This window comes from Leptidea sinapis, chromosome 30 (assembly GCF_905404315.1).
Source record: "Leptidea sinapis chromosome 30, ilLepSina1.1, whole genome shotgun sequence".
Lineage (NCBI taxonomy): Eukaryota > Metazoa > Arthropoda > Insecta > Lepidoptera > Pieridae > Leptidea > Leptidea sinapis.
In genome coordinates this window covers 2,150,217-2,168,814 of record NC_066294.1, presented here as the reverse complement: position 1 = coordinate 2,168,814, position 18,598 = coordinate 2,150,217, and the positions used below count along the sequence as shown (strand labels likewise).

Genomic DNA, 18,598 nt, shown 5'->3' with positions numbered 1-18,598 from the left:
CGCTGTTATTGACATTTGAGGATACGCCGTACTCGTACACAAATGAAACAATGATCTACTTTTGCTTAAAATAGTATAAATTTTTGGTTTGATGACTTCTTAAGGCAGTTTGTATTAGGTACGAGATAAATATAAAGCACGTACACCTTTAAAGGTCGGCAACGCTCTTGTGATTCCTAGGTGTTGCAAGATATTGTGGGCGGCGGTGATCACTTAACACCAGGTGACCCGTATGCTCGTTTGTTCTCCTATTCCATAAAAAAAAATTGTGGATTCTCCAACTCGGCCGAGGTGGCGTCTACACCGGGTTGCGTTGTAACATACTTACGTTAAAATGTTTAAAATATTATAAGGAAATAGTTGACGAATAATTTAGGTATTGTTGAAATTATTTAGATGAATCATGACTGAAATTTATGTTAATACTTAAAGTGCCTAAATAATATAAGTGTAAATTAACTATTATAAATGAGCCGAGCGATACTTCGCACGCAATATACGGTAATAGTGAAATAATCTAAATAAATACGAAAAAAGAAAGTGCACCCTAAAGTCGTCTATGCGCATCATCCTAAATTAGTAAAAAGAAAACAAAAAACTTCAATTATTTGTTATTGTCAAATGTATAATTTTATAAATATTCTATTTAAACATTTTTCTATTATTCAATCATCAATTTTATTGGAAATTTTACAATCGTATTTAAGTCATTCAATATACTGAAGAATTATGGAAATTATGGCGTTCCTACAAAAAACAAGCAACCTTTGAGAAATATTGTAGCGAGAAAAAAAATATTGAGTTGGAGTTTGAGGAGTTCGTATGAAAAGTTAATAATTTTGAAATTTTTAACAATCCATTTAATAATTCTCACCAATTCAATTATCCCAATGACTCCCTTTTTTATTATTTATTACCCTTAACAAACGAACAGGACTATTCATATCTTGACGAGGGTTGCTGGGTTGATTTTCGCTTGATATATTACAAATTTTTCTACGTTTGGGTATATGTATTGTTACCCGAGTAACTAGATATGTCAATGTCAAAGAATCAACAGCTTCATACCGTCAGTTACTAGAAATTAAAGCGAAAAGAACTCGATTGACGGTGCATTATTAATACTGTAAGAATGTGAATGAGATAAACTACGTAAGCTCCAAGCTCATGGTCCTTTTTTTTTATTCTTTTCTTAAAATGTCTGTGCTGTTAACCGTTGAGGAATTCCCTCTACAAGCAATCGGAAACAGGCTTTAAAATTTGGATAGGAAATCAATTCCGTCTCGGTACTGTTGATCAAATAAGTGTAATTTTACGTGTTAATCATCCTGGATATCATCATAGTTCATGGTGATCGAAACTCCATTAATATGTTGGATTCGTATGTTATAGTCATCGTTTCACAATAACAGAGTAAAACTCAGTTACAAAATATCACGCACAACATGTTAACAAACTGCCTTATAACTAATACAAAAAATAAAATAAAAACTTCTGAAAACAAGGTCAAATTTAAAATAAACAAAATTAAAATCAACAACTAAACAATCTTTATGAATTACTTTATCTAAAGTGTGTTTTTTTTTTTCAGGTGATATCAGCTATATCAGTGTTCTTCATCTGCATATCGGTGCTATGTTTTTGTCTCAAGACCCACCCCGACCTTCGTGTGATAGAACCCTTGCCAGAAGTGGAGAACCTCACAGAGAACATAACACTGATGGGCCTCTGGGAGGACAACGGGCAGCCTCACGTAGCGTTCTTCTACATCGAGCTAGTCTGCAACGTGTGGTTCACAATTGAGCTGCTTGTTAGATCCGTGGTGAGTTGTTTTATCATCATCATCAGCAGGAAGATATCCACTGCTGGACAAAGATCACCACGACGGTCAGACCTGCGCTGCCCTCAACCAACGTATTCCGGCGATTTTGACCAGATCGTCGGTCCATCTTATGGGGGGCCTACCAACACTTCGTCTTCCGGTACGTGATCGTCATTCCAGGACTTTTCTGCCCCTATCCGTCGAACTATGTGCCCTGCCCACTGCCACTTCAGTTTCGCAATCATTTGGGCTATGTCGGTGACTTTGATTCTCCTACGGATCTTCTCATTTCTGATTTGATCTCACAGGGAAATTCCGAGCATAGCCCTCTCCATTGCCCACTGAGCTTGACCATTAGCTTTCTCATCAGACCCATAGTTAGCGACCACGTCTGCGTACAGTAAGTCATCACTGACAACACACACTGGTTGAAAACCTTCGTCTTCAGACACTGTGGTGTTTATTTTCAGTAGTTGTTCGATAGTTATTTTATAATCAGACTTAATTCAATCTGATGTTACTTTACGGAACTCTATTATAGCGAGTACAACCACCAAAAAGACTGCCAATGCTTCTGTAATTCTTCTGGAGTTTTCAAAGAGTGCAGAAGCGGCAATTCAAATTTAAATATTTTTATTCAAAATAGGATTGAAAATCACTTATTGAACGTCAAAAACTACCACTCATTCAAAGTAGACTGTCTCAGACCTGGAAAGAACGGGCGAAAGAAACTCAGCGTGTTAATAAAAATATGGATAACAATGTAATATCGTACAATAAACATTTATAATTAAAGAGGCTGAGGGCACAGTAGAGATATGTGTCTACTGTGCTGAGGGTGCTCGCTTTATTACCAGTCTGTGGTATCATTAAGAAAATCGTTTATGCTATAGTAACCATTCCCACACAAACGTTTTCGTAACATGTTTGTTTTGTAAATGTTTTGGGATCATATTGTAAAAGCATATACATCGAATCCCAATAAAAGACTTACTAACTCGACTTAACCGAGTAGTAGGCATAACAAGCTTATGTTTGTTCCTCGTGTTAACATTAATATGATTTAAACAGTTTCTAGCAAATTCCTCAATGTGCTTATGAACATATAGAACATTATCAAGAATATATTGAGAAGCAACAGTCAAAATTTTTATTTCTTTAAATTTTTCTCTTAATGATTCTTTAAGACCTATATCTTCACATTAAAGACACGTACGCTCGTTTATTGTCCTTTTCATTAAAAACAGTGTGTGATAATTAAAAATGATTTCTCGCCCCTTCCATGAAAATGGTCGAAAGAGGGGAGGCTGGTTAAATATTACATGCTCGTCTCGTCACTTACTGTCATAAAAAAATACTAATATTATAATGAGTTAAAGTGTATGAGGTTGTACGGGGTATCTTTGGATCTACTGAAGCAATTTTTAAAATTCCAATTCTAATTCAAATTTAAATATTTAATTTAAATAATAAAAACTACCACAGATTCGAATAACTATGCCTCAAACCTGAGTACAACAAGCGCAAGATACTCGACTTTTTATATTAAGCACACAAACGTTTTTAACAATTATTTTGCATTTTGTAATAAATTTAACATCTTATTACACAAATAAAATTTAAAAACAAAATTTTATGAACGATGCGGGATTCGAACCCACGACCTCCGGCGATCCGTGCCGGTGCTCTAACCAACTGAGCTAACCGTTCGAGTACCGCCTCGTTATAAAATTCTGATTGCTTTGTTCAACTCTCAGGTTCAAATTTTATTTGTGTATTAATCCTAGAAGTGAGGGTTATCACTTTAAAAAAAACATAACATATTGTTAATATCTTATTTCTCAACAAAACGGGCGCAGTTGTAGTGCCCCTCAGAATTTTTGGATTTTGTAAAAATCCTGGAGGCAGGGTGTTACAATTACCATTATCTGAACGTCCTGCACGTCTTGTCCCTTATTGTCATAAAAAAAACTTTTGTTTTGAACATTTTCTTGGATCTTGTTGTAAAAGCAAAATAGAAAGCCATAGTATTTGTGAAAGTCATAAGTCTATATTATAGTATTTGATATAAACCCGAAAAATGAAAAAAAATTTCGTGGTAGTTATATAAGATTTGCTAAATAAGTCGGTAAAAAAAAAGAATGAACGAAAACGTTTCTAACTAGCTGTCTTAAGTCTAAGCGATGATTGTTTTGTGCATTAATACATGGAACAATAACTAATAACGTTACATTGGTAACTACGGACGAAGTCGAAGTCAACAGCTAGTGTTTTAAGTAATTATATATTCAAAAACATATTTTTTAAATATCTTTATCATATCTTCATACCTTGAAGATTGATCGTTGTAGAATTTTAAAAGAAAATTGGAAAGAAAGTAAGTTGAAACAAGTTAATAAGCAACTCGAACCCAGTGTAAGATGTTGATTTAACTTTCTGGTGTTCGAACTCCTTAAGAAATCCGATTCCAATTTGCCCTCTTGTCCGACAGAGTATCGTGTCAACAAGTATTGTACGTGACTTGACATACAAGTTGAACGGTATCACAATGACAAACTACTACATTAGTATTTAAGTTGCTCTTAGATGGAAATAGTGGCAGAATAACATCTTCTTATTATTAACTTAAGACTAATACACATTATATAATATCAGTAGCGGACCCGACAGACGTTGTTCTGTAGACATTACCAGTGGGAGGCTCCTTTGCACAGGATGCCGGATAGATTACGGTTAGCAGTAATGTGTAAACATTACTGTGTTTCGGTCTGAAGGGTGCAGCAGCTAATGAAATTACCGGGCAAATGAGACTTAACATCCTATGTCTCAAGGTGACGATTGCAGTTGTAGTGCCGCTCAGAATTTATGGATTATTCAAGAATCCTGAGCGGCACTGCATTGTAATGGGCAAATCAATGGGCGTATCAATTACCAACAGCTTAACGTCCTGCTCGTCTCATCTCTTATTATCATAAAATAAAGACATTGAAAAATAGGTCCATCCGATAGGAGAAGTTCACTTACATACATATGGGCAGGAGTATTATTTATGGACTGATTTGAGAATCTAAACCAATCATAAAAAAATTATCAATATCGGTCCGGCCGTTTAAGAGGTAGTTCAATTGTGAATCTAAATATCCTCGAATCCACTTGAACACACACACGTACAGAAGAATTATATATATAAAGACTAGCTGACCTGACAGACTTTGTTCTGTAGATAATGAAAAAAATACTGTTTTATAGGAATTTGCAAATTATATTGCAAAACATCAATAATTATTTCGTTAAAAAAGCTCCTAGTTGTTATAATGAAATTGTTTCACAGTGTCAAACTGTCAAACCGTGCGTCACTAAATTCTCTCATAGAAAATATGTCCGATACAAACAAATATTGAAAATCTCTGAAGTTGGACTAAACTGCACTCCATGACGTAATCCCCATTAAAATCCGTTCATTAGTTTAGGAGTCCATCGCGGAGAAACAACGTGTCACGTAATTTATATATTTTAAGATAATAATGTGGCACAGAAGTTAAGCATTTAATATGTACTCGATTATTTATACCTACACTTGCCTGGGCTGTAGATTACTCTGAGTTCCTAACGAGGTCTCTACCAGACGAGCGTTTACAACCACGTAATTTTTCGCGCGGCCAATCAAATCAAATAAAATCAAAAATATTTCATTTCGTATGTAAATTGCATTACACTTGAAATATGTAATTTTTTCATACAGCTCATTCGGAAGGCAGATTTTCTTTGAGAACAAGCAAGAAACTTTCAGGTAGCTCTTTTCAAAACAGAATGGTATTACAAGTTCTTATTTTCAATTAAATTTACAAATCATTTCAATTACAATATATGCAAAGTGATGCAACAAAAATATTCAAACGTCAAATGCTTAATGCCTTACACAAGTAAGTCAAAAAAATGTAATGTACTCAATACAGTTGATGCATCAAATCACACATACCGTAAATAAAATAAAGGCATTATGCGAGCACTTTATTTAAAAATGTAAAATAAATATAATTTAAAAAAATAAAGAAATAAAAAATAACATACTTCCCGGTGAGAGCATTATCCAGCCACCACAAGTATCGCCCGTTCACAAGCTTGACTCATGGACCAGCCATCGCCTCCCTCGACCATATTTTAGGGTAAGGAACAACCCGCCCCACGTCACCGCCACAAGCAGTGGCAATAAGCGACGCATGCCGATGCCTGTCACGAGAACTCTACCAAATAATAAAAGATAATGGTCATCTATATATGCTAGTGATAGTGACTGTACTTTGATTATTCTTAATACAATATACATATTATTATTATATAAATACTAGCTGACCCATCAAACGTTGTATTGCCGATATTAAAATCGCGATACAGAAGTAACTGTTGATCGTAGATGGGTGAAAATTTGAAGTTGTATGTATTTTTTAATGCTGACTCATAATCACACAAATTAAAAAAAATGTCAAAAAAATTCAAAAAACTATTTGGCGTGGACCACCCTTAGCATTTAGGGGGATGAAAAATAGATGTTGTCCGATTCTCAGACCCACCCAATATGCACTCAAAATTTCATGAGAATCGGTCATGCCGTTTCGGAGGAGTTCAAAGTTTAACACCATGACACGAGAATTTTATATATTAGATAAAAACATTCATGAACTATGGGGTCATAGGTCAGGATCAGAATCTGCTATCCTAACTTTACTTTATATGAGCCCCTCTCATATAAATTAAATTTATTGTTTTTTTTTCTATTTTTGTATTTAAAATTTTAATGCGGTTCACAGAATACATCTACTTACCAGGTTTCAACAGTATAGTTCTTATAGTTTTGTAAAAAAGTGGCTGCGACATACACGGACAGACAGACAGACAGACATGACGGATCTATAAGGGTTCCGTGTTTTGCCATTTGGTTACGGAGCCCTAAAAATTTTTGAAAATAGAATGTAGTAGTATATGTATTTCTAGCTTAATAATTCTAATTTACTATGGAAATAGAACACATAATTTGAGGGTTCTTCAAATTTCCTGGAGTTTTATACCAGACTTATTTTCATGCATTTTATTTCTAATGCACCTCGCTTTTTGCAATGGTGGCTCTAGTTATTCCTAAGAAACAAGAATCAGACATCCATTACCAAAGTTGTTTCATTTATTACTTAAACGGGCACCTGGCCAAATTGGGGCGGTTTCGAAAGATTCACTTCTACCAAAATTGGACATGGGCCAAGCCATAGTTTTACATCTTAGCTTAAAGCGACACGAATTTGGGGTTTTCGTCGATTAGAAAATGTTTAAAGTACTTTGCATGGTTTATGCTAGGAAATGTTGCTTAAATTCGGCAGCTGTCATCAACTCACAGTCTATTGTCTACGAGCGTTTGAAACAAATATGCGCATTTGAGTGCTAGGTTATAGAAATGACACTTCTTTTTTTTAATTCGGAAAACCAACAGCTTTTAGCTATCTTATATTAAATAAAACAAATCTTATAACTATATTTACAATACTACGACTACATAAAATTAAAACTATCATTACGTGGAAGCGTACCAAGAATACTGGCAGCATTACCGCGTTGGATATCAAGGCTGATCCGTTGACCGAAAAAGCTGCCAGCGCTTGAGTTTCCAGTAGCCTTATTGAGGCGCGAAGACAGTATTTTGAACATTCTCCGCGCCTATGGGCACCACGGGCTAAGTGTCTCGACCCCAAACGGCACAAAGATGTATGACTCACTGAGACCAACATATTTGCGACGCTTGCTGTCTTCGGCAGTTGAAGCAGCAGCCCCAGCACCAACTGACGTAACTTGGACATGAGAAGGAGCCAGAGTGTCGACGCAACGCCCGAAACTTTGCGAGTACCCAAACCACCAAACCGTATCGGTAAAGAGGCTTTAGACCATGCACGATCTGTAAACACGCAATTCAAAATGGTTTCTAAAATATTTTTAAGTGAAATATCAAGCAAATTTGGAAATTTCCATAACGGGCTAGACCTTAAGAGGTACGTAAATTTTGGAACAAATAAACAAGACTGAATAATAGTTAAGGCCATATGAGAATTAATTTTCAATAATCTGTCCGAAACGTTATTAAATTTTTTAATGTGGTCGTTTAAGATCGTTGGAATTGAAACAGGAAATAATGGAGCTCCAAGAAGGTGAAGTGAATTCTTATCCAAAACATTAATATTGGGGGCCAGAACATGAAATTTATTGGTAATATCAACCCGGTCTGAAATTTGGAAATTTTCGCCGATAAAAAGCTCGCATTTCGAAAAATTTAACTCAAGGCCGATTGAGCTAAAACTTTCTGTTACAACTTTCAAATCATCTAAAACAAAGTCCACTTCACCACCCAAAGTACCATCATCCAAGTACCAAACATTAAATTTTGATTTTAGTTTTGTTATGGCGGAATGAATGGCAAGGCTAAATATTGCTGGATCAAGAGGGTCGCCTTGCTGACAGCCAACGAAAGACCAAATATTATGATTTTTGAATAATAATTTGGATGGTTTACTATAACATTGCCAAATGTAATGATAGATTGAAGGAATTGAATTTTTAACTTCTCTCAGCAGAGCTCCCCTATCAACAGAGTTAAAAGAATTTTTCACATCTAATTTTAGAAAGACATCACCAGAGTTCCTCTCCAAAAAAGTTCTTGCAGCGTGGACTGCAGCTTCGCAACCACTTTTTAGCTATCTTATATATTAATTTACATTAATCCACATTCAGCTTAATATGAATATGGAGACGGTAGTTAAATTTTTCTTGAACATTCTTCGAATTTGCCTTTTTGATTGAATTTGTCACCGATGCTACACGCATTGCCTTTAAATATCCCAAATTGAAAGGGTGAAAGTCGTGTTGAGTCCATTTTTAAATTGTCCCCCTTTACTTGAAATTGCACCCCCACCTTTGGGGCGTGGGCCTCACGTAAGGAACACTGCTCTACGTAAAAGTGTTCTAGCGCTACGTGCTTATACTGACTGGTTAGAGTATAAATTAAGGCTTTAGCGCTGCAGCGAAGGTTTGGGCATAACGAGGAATAATATAAATACATTATAATATGCCTCTTATAAATAAGAAAATACATAATTTTGTATTTACAAGAAATATTAAGATGTATTTCATTAAAGAATATAATGTAAGAGGCATATTTAAATAATAGTTAAGGTAATTAGGCTACTTCATGCAAATACAGGTGACGAATGTTATGAATTCCATCATGAATAATTTGCATTAATAATAAAATTTTCGTTGAATTTATTTATGATTTTGGAAACAGCTCTGAATATTGATACAATTCGAAAAAATAGGGCATGCTATTTTTATATAATGCTTTTAATTATTTTTATACGAGATTTATTCAAAGTTATGCCATGCAATGATTGCTTAGAGGGTTGTTTCAACGTTAGTTTCAATGTGTGTAATTGCTCGAATAAACGGTATTCATGCAAGTCAAGTGTGCTTCAGAAGCGTGTATGGATTGTGCATTCAATAGAATTTTATTGGTCGGTATTTTAACTGAACATATTGGCAAATTTAACTGCAATGCGTGCAAAGTTTAAAATGGCTTTAATATTTAATTATTAAAATAACAAATACATAATTATAATCTAGGAAAAAAGATCAAAAGGGGTGTTTTTATAACAAATCTTAATACTACCTACTAAAAATTCACAAGCAAGCTAACATCTAAATATTTACTGTAACATTAGATAAAACGTTAAAGAACTTTAAAAGAAACAAACTTCTAAGAATTAATTACGAATAATGACACAATGACTTATATTCGAACAGTAATCGGGCAGAGTAACGCCCTAACTCATCAACGGTTTCAGCGAAAGTGTGTCAACGCTTTTTTTTCGAGAGGAGGAAAATAAATTTACTTATTGAAGACCCCGGAACGGGGCCCATACGTCGGGCCCTACCGAATAAAAACCTCCTTTATGCTGCCAGCCCTGAAGGCTTTTACAGCGACGGACGTTTTTTAGGACGTGGGCCATGGAGGCCGCAAAGACTACGCAACAACAGTCGCGCGGCGTCTCCTAAGGAGATTCGGACCTTGGACCGGCTGTGTGCTTGTGGGAAAGAAATGAAGATGAAAAAAAAATGGGAAGAACACACTCGCCGGCGAGTGTGGTAATGTATTGTGTAATGTATGTTAGTGTGTATGTATGTAAGTAGTGTTAATGTTTGTGTTTGTGGAGTGTGATTGAGATTGTGTAAGCGGTGTATGTCAGTCCGTCAGTCAGTGTGTCAACGGAAGAGAAGCATCGCCTTTTACAGACATATTCAACCTGTCCACTGTCACTGTCAACATGGCCTTTCCTGACAGCAGGCCGTCCTCGGGCTCCTTAATCTTCTAACTCTGGAGATCTGTTTCCAGAGTTGGCAACGACCTCTGTGTTCCGCCATCACGTCATCAGGCAGCTCCACAGCAGAAGGTTGGATGACACTCGGACCGGTAGACTCTTCATTCTCATTGTCAGTCTCTGTAATGATAATAACTACAACACTAAACGGTATACAAAAATAAAATAAATCATTTAATTTGTTGGATACAATTACTAATTATGACAGTAATCACACAGCATCTTTGACTGTGACTTTGAGACGCGCCGGCAAATCCTGACTATGTACGAGTAGGATCCGGGACTTTAAAATAACCTTCGTCGAGTAACTGACCTCACCGGTGATAGGGACGAATTAAAAAAAACCTTTAAGACAAAACTAAAAGAAGAAGATTTTAAAAGTTAACTAATTACAGTGCAGTACCGCTGAGAATTTTTGATTAAACCTTAAATTAGAAGTGAATTCGTAATTTCACAATTCGCAAGACAAAAGATACTATACTATCCAGCACTAGCTATGGCGTCCTTTATACAAAACATAATATTAATAAAGGTAGTAGAAGTACAAAAATATCCGCATTTGTAGTAATTGTGGCTAAAATGTGGTCAAGACGTGGTCAGACAATGGAGAGGTATATGAATATAAAGATACTTTAAGTGTATGTAACAAGAATACTAAATATGAACAAAATAGAATTCGGAAAACAAAGATTAGGAAAGTTTAGTTGATTTTTACTTGCACACTAAGCAAGTTATTCACAAGTTGAACGATGTTACGAACGTTCTCAAATGTAACGGACATGAAACTTTAACAGCTACTAGTTCTTAGTTTCTAGCTGATATAACTGAATATATCATCCGTAACCAATTAATCCCAATTTCATATGTACCGGCTTACCATCATGTCTTACCGGCTTATGTAAATAAAAATACTTATCTGCCTAATCTTTAAAATCCAAAAAATTTTTTTTTCTCTTTTGTAATTTAAAATTAATTACTTGTTTGATGTACAAAACGAAAGGGTATTTCATATAACCCTGGCTAAATTAAATTTTTTGTGTTATCTTTTTTGTTTCATCGTGTAACCTTTTCAGTATCAACATTAACAACTTTTCGTATATCCCAAACACGTTTTATTGGGTTTATAATTAATAATGCTCTACAACCGAACACGTATCAATTAATTTCTCAACATTTACAGGAGCGCAGTCGGCTGATCGTACATACATATTATCTATATATATGTAATAATGTTATAAATAAACAAAATACATAACTAGTAACTTGTTTTTCATATTCTATCCAATAATTAATTATTAATTCTTTAACGTCGCAAGTATGTCGGCCTCAGTGAGTCATACACCTTTGTGCCGTCTGGTGTTGAGACATTTCACCGTAATGATAGTTTAATTTAATATAGGTAGTCATGTGTCATGTTTAATATAGGTATCATCAAAGATCTAATATTATTATAAATGCGAATGTGAGTTTGTTTATTTTTTTCGGTTTCACGCCTCAACCAATCATCATGAAGTTTTGCACACACCTTGTACAGAAAGGTGTATAAGGATTTATTGTACCCAAAAATCTTCAAAAAAGCGTGATCTTTTTTGAAGATTTTTGGGTACAATAAATGGGAAAGTGAAATGAATTAATCTTTGGCCCACTTACCGGAATAAACAGACTAACAGAGAGAAGGGCACAAATAAAAAAAAAATTGTAGTGTTAACATCATTTAGTAATAGCTTCAATTTTATTTACCTATCTAATCTAATCTAATTTTTCTTTGCAAATCTATACAGAAAGCCCTTATTTATCTGTGTAATGTCTTCGTGATGACTTTCATTATGAACTAAAGCCATAAATTTGCGTCAGAAACGCTTGAGAGAATTATTATTCTCTTTCTGCCCAATTACAAGCACTTAATGTTCTGACGTGTCTATTTCTTTCCTAACTGCGGCTATACTTGTAACAAAGAAATTCTCTTGTTGAGTTAATTTTAGCTAAATGGATCAAGGATCTTAAACATTTCCTTTGTTGCAAACACTCATGGTTGCATCAATCTTGGTCATAGCAGATCTAGAAATATTGGCTACATGTATATATAATCAGTTTACTAGTGGGGGGTTCCTTTGCACAGGATGCCGGCTAGATATGGCTACATTACTGTGTTTTGGTCTGAAAGGCGCCGTAGCTAGTGAAATTACTGGGCAAATGAGACTTAACATCTTATGTCTCAAGGTGACGAGCGCAATGGTAGAATCGCGAGAACGCTCAGAATTTTTGGGGTTTTCAAGAATCCTGAGCGACACTGCATTTGTAATGGGCAGGGCGTATCGATTAGCATCAGCTGAATGTGCTGCTCGTCTCGCCCCTTATTTCCATAAAAAAATATAATCGAGAGTTTGATTTTTCTTGGTACGGGTGATATTTTGTTTCCAACCTATATGGTTATCATGGTATCACAACTTGCTGATAATTAGTCAGTATTTTTTAGCATTTTGTGAGGTTATAGTTTCTATCTGATACTTTTGAAACCTCTCATTAATACTCACTTTCTTGTATAAAAAAAGAAAGTTTTTCACAAAAATAGAAGCGTTGAGATGGAGTTTTTAAGTTGCAGGTTAAGCCGAGGCAGCTAAACAAATTTAATTCAATTCCACACCGAGTCTGCATGCCACAGTTAACAAATTCCATTACCTCGCTACATTCAGAACAGATTATAGACGCTTTGACAAATTACAGAGATCTCTTTTAACAATTTTAAATTTCTTTTATGGTATTACTGTTTATACGTAGTTGGGGTGTGAGCGATTTTTGCATTATTTTTATTGGGATTATGTTACAATTAGCAACTGAATACAATGCTTATGATTTATGTCTTTTAAAAGATGCCGATTGCCTCTCAACCAGGAAATAGTTTGTACAATAACAACCCATTGACTATAGAAAATTATTCAAACTAAAAATATCATTTGAAATAGACAGTAATAGATCAATTTAAAAGTCAAAAGGGATATGTCCGATGGCTTAAAACCTTTTAAATATGGTGTTATTGAAAATGTAAATGGATTCTGAGAATTTCATGGAGATATTGGAACCAGTGGAAGGCTCCTTTGCACAGGATGCCGGCTAGCCGTGCCGTGAAGCAGTAATGTGTACACATTATTGTGTTTCAGGCTGAAGGGCACCCTAGCTAGTGAAATTATTGGGAAAATGAGATTTAACATCATATCTCAAGGTGACGAGCGCAATTGTAGTGCCGCTCAGAATATTTGGATTTTTCAAGAATCCTGAGCGGCAATGCATTGTAGGGGGTAGGGCGTATCAATAACATCATTAGCTGAACGTCCTGCTCGTCTCGTCCCTTACTGTCATAAAACTATAGTATGAGACGGCTCCGGTTACGAAACTTGAAGCGATCAGAGAAATTAGCCAAACAAAAATGCAATACTTTGACCATACCATGCTTGATGATAAATAATAGCTGCTGGAACACATGGAGAGATGAGGTCCAAGGAAAACGAAGACCAGGTAGATGGCGGACATCATGACTGGAAAACCTAAGGGAGTGGATTAACTTGAGCTCTGGATCCCTGTTTTGTGCAGCTGCGTGCAATGTGAAAATAGCGATGTAGATCACCAAACTTCTCTGAAGAAACAGCACACGAAGCATAATAATTGGACTATGGATATAATAAAAGACCACCCATCAGGGTATAGATTTTATTAAAAATTGTATATTTAAGGAGCAACAATATGTCTTGACTTATAATAATAGCCTTTATTGCTGTATTACAATGTTTCAAATTCTTACAATATATGAAAATTTATTGAAGAAGGCGTTACTTTGCGGAAATCCATAATTATACAAATGATTTGAGTTTTCAATTCAATTCGACACGTGTTTCACCTCTACACGAGGCATCCTCAGGACGTGTTGTTTCGCCAAAATCTGGCACGGGACTGAATTAAATGAGCCGGAAACCGCTCTTTTATACCCACGTCCCATGAAATGACGCGCTGTGATTGGTCGGCTGTTGTGACGTATTACCCCCGGAAGATACGTAACAAAGATGATCGGACTAAATTTGTTTGTTCATTCAACAATGTAAACATGTTATTTTTGATGTTTTATTGATACCGGTCACTCACTCGGAAACAATTATAATTTTAATGTTTTACATACATGTGAAAAAGGATTCCGCTTAAATGTGTTAGAGCAATTAGAAATAATAAAACAACAACAACAAGCGAAACACGTGTCGAATTGTCTAAAGACAAATATTTGCGGTATTAACACTAAATAAAACTGAAATCATTTGTATCTTACAATATAATTTGGCAACCAGTTTGCTTGTCCTTGGACATAGGCTTCCTCTAGCATCTTCCACTCCTTTCTATGTCGAGTCATTCGTAGTCACAAGGGGCCAGCTATACTACGTACATCATCCTCCCATCTTTAAAACTGTCTTCCTTTTTTTGTTAAGTGGTATACACTCTGTAACTTTCTTTGTCCATTTGTCCCCTGTATCTCTAAGTATGTGTCCTATCCATTTCCATTTTTGTCTCTTGCTAAAATTAATGGCATTTCTAATTTGCTTTTGCTTTTTATTTTGGTGTTATTTTATTCTGTTCTTTAATCGAATAACTAAAACACTTCTTTCTATAATGTTTTGACATACATACATTGTTTTTGTTGTTTTTCAGCAAATGCCCAGGTCTGGCAAGCATAAATCATACACGCATCATATACTTTCCTTTTATGATACATTTTTAAGTTTTTGTTTTTCATAACTTTTTATAGTGACCAGTATATTTTCTAAGTATTTGTATAACTGCGTCCCAGCTCTTTAGCCAAGCATTATTTATTAGCTATTATGTGTCCTACATATACATATTCGTTTACATAATGTACTTCAACTGTGTACTTATTTTAATTGATACTTATATTGAATTTGTCATAACTTTAGTATTAGAAATTATATCTCAACTTATGTGTCGACAAATGAAGCAGTTAATTTAGATATCTATATAATATATAAATAATATCAAAAGGTTTCTAAGTCTGAATCACTCCGAATCTGTTTTATTTATTGCTCTTAAAACAATTTTATCTAATGAAATTTGGTACCTAGTAACTTATTACTAGTATTAAAGTTGATAAAGTTATAAAATAGGCTAAAATAATATAAATGATGGCAAAATACAATAGTAAAAAAATAATATTTTAGTTGATATTCTATCGAGGACAGTTTCAAGATTTTAATAGAATGGATTTAGTTTTGCATAAAGCCATCAAATTGTTTAGATAAAAGCATTACTTGGCCTCATCTCATTTCTATGCTAATGTCATTTGAAACGTTTTCGGTCTGAGAAATCTTCATACTGAGTAACATAATCACAGAGTCGTTAGCCTTTTCCGTTTGTCTTCATTTATTTTTGTACAATGTTAAACGATTTAGTTACGCAGAAATCTCATTGATCTTTTTGATTTTTAGCGATTTCAACGTTATGTTGTGGTATTAAGTTTTGTATTTGTGTGATGTTTTCGAGTCCCTTTGATGAAACTTATAATTGGGATAAGTTAGAACTCATGACTTCTTATGGGCTCTTTGAATTGTTATGTAAAGTGAACGTCAAATATTTTTATTCAAAAAGATTTGGAAAAATACTTTTATATATATATTTTTATGAAAATAAGGGACGCAACGAGCAGAATGTTCAGCTAATTGATAGGCCCTGCCCGTAACAGTGCAGTGAAGCTCAGAATTCTTGAAAACCCAAAAATTCTGAGCGGCACTACAATTGCGCTCGTCACCTTGAGACGTAAGATGTCAAGTCTCATTTGCCCAGTAATTTCACTAGCTACGGCGCCCTTCAGACTGAACCACAGTTATGTTAACACATTACTGCTTCACGGCAGAAATAGGCGCTGTTGTGGTACCCATAATCTAATCGGCATCCAGTGCAAAGGAGCCTCCTTCTGGTTAATATAGGTTCAGTTATTCTTTTACATTAAAATTGATAAGTTAATCTGCTTATGTTACGTTAAAAATTGCTTTAAAAATATTAATAATATAATACAAGTTATACTGTACACCAGCACAAAACACACGTATGCCAGTGTCACAGCACAAGCAATAGTATCAAGTGTAAAACACTAGGGGATAGACATTATTCTGTTACAAAAAAAAATGCGGATGTAATTTTGTAAAATCCGTCTCTACTCGGCGAAAGGAATATTCCAACCAAATTTCAAAGACCATTTTCTATGTATATAAAATTTAGATTGACATAGATATAATTGAGTGAATAGCCGTCTTATTCGCATTTTAGTCACGAAAAAGTAAGACGCGGCCAGTGGAACAATAATTGTGGTGAGCTGCCCAGTGTTTTAAATCACTTTTGTATTTTAGAAATCACGCTCGCAAGTCACGACTCACAAATTAAACCTTGTACGAATTATTACCCTGTTCCGAAATACATTTTTTGGTTCCGAAAAAAATAAAATAAGGTTTGATATGTAGTATATATTATGAGTTTAAATTATTGTTATGACAAGAAAAAAAATCATTAAATTGCCGTTTGGAACCCGTTTTTGAATGGTTTTAGTCCAGGATATATAGTTATATAGTGGTGTAAGTGAAAAGATAATTTATATAATGTATGTATAAGAGATTTCAAACGATATGCTCAAATGAAATTCAATAATGTACTCTGCACGATACAACGTAGTAGGGAAGATGTTTTACTTACCTAGAAGCTGCGCGACAAACCTGCATGATACCACGCTACTAGACATGATGTTCTACTTACCAAAGGCCGCGCGTTAAACCTGCACGATACAATGTTAGTAGGGAAGATGTTCTACTTAGTAGTGGCCGCGCACGTCTACGTAGTACTTAGTAGAGGGATATAAGTGGGATGTTTTGCAGTGGAATCTTGCAGAATACTACCGATCGATCTGCATCGCAGATGGTGGATTCTGTCTACATTATAAACATTCCATAAATCTGTTCACTGGTGGCTCCAAGTAGCTGTTGTGCATGCAGCGGCCGTATCCCGGTAAACCGTGTCGATCCACGGGCTAAATCCAGTGAAGGGGACTGAGTTTCACAAACTTAGTTTAATGGGCTGATTCCCCCATAAATTGCATAAAGTCTGCATCGGCTCGGAAGGCGGACACCGTCAGTATGGCTTCAAACCCGGCGACCGTGGCGCTGCAGCACTGTGATATGCCTGATAGGGCGTATGTCGGGATCCAAGCGATATGCGGCCAGTCACTGCATCTTCTAGTGCTAATCAGTCGTAGCGGACTTCCGCCCCACTGGTAATAAGGACTGGAAGACGAGAGAGTGGGTTCGTGTATGCGCAAATGCTTACCCACTTTAATATATTCCCGCGCTGATGACCCCTGGCTCTGGACGGAGAGTGCAAGTCCTGCGGCGATGAGGACTGGCGGTGGGCACTGAGCAGGTGAGTTTGGTCCCTAGCTAGATCTTTGCACGTACGGTGGTTGGGTGGTGATGGTCGTATTGGAACTCACTAGAGGCGAGAGAACTGGTACGGCAGCTCACCCGACCACAAAGCAGCCCTATTTAGGGATCGCACTACTTTCCCCAATCCGGGGAGGGGCCTAGAAAAGGTGGCCTAAGCAAAGCTCGCCTCAATGCAACCCAGGTAGCTAACCGCGGTCATCTGGTCACCAATTAAAAGCGGTCGAAAGAAACAAATTTAATGCATTCTTAAATTTAGCTGCGTGGAACGTAAGAACGCTACTGGACAATGAAAACAACCTCTGTCCTGAGAGGAAAACTGCACTCATATCGCGTGAATTGTCCCGCTATAACATCGACATAGCTGCACTCAGTGAGGCTCATTTAGCGGATAGCGGTGAGCTCTGTGCGGAATTGGGTGGATATACGTATTATTGGGAGGGTAAACCTGCAAATGAACGAGCCGCAAATGGTGTTGGATTTGCGATCCGAAACAACATCGCTAGATCGCTAGTGGAGCCTCCAAAAGGGATCAATGACAGGCTCATGACACTACGACTCCACATGGCTCCCAGGAAATACCTACATCTTGTAAGCGTGTATGCGTCTACTATGACAACACTTGATGAGGATAAACTTCAATTTTATGAGAATCTGCGTAATGTTTTGCTGGGGATTCCAGATTGTGACAAGTTGATTCTGCTGGGTGACTTTAATGCGCGTGTTGGCACAGAATATATCGCCTGGAAGAACGTACTGGGGAGACATGGAGTAGGTAAGTGCAACACCAATGGTGTTGCTCTCCTGACGTTATGCTCCGAATTCAACCTCAGCATAACAAACACATTCTTCAGGCTACCCGATAAATACAAGACATCTTGGATGCA

At 36.0% G+C, this 18,598-nt stretch overlaps 1 protein-coding gene across 3 annotated transcripts in view; it reads left to right on the top strand.

The window, feature by feature from the left end:
• Nucleotides 1-18,598, top strand: part of LOC126973862 (potassium voltage-gated channel protein Shaw-like) — a 226,884-nt gene that overhangs the window by 151,821 nt on the left and 56,465 nt on the right. For all 3 annotated transcript variants that reach the window (XM_050821212.1, XM_050821213.1, XM_050821214.1), the window contains exon 5: nucleotides 1,592-1,822. In XM_050821212.1, coding sequence (XP_050677169.1) covers nucleotides 1,592-1,822 — 231 coding nt within the window. The remainder of the gene's footprint in view (nucleotides 1-1,591; nucleotides 1,823-18,598) is intronic.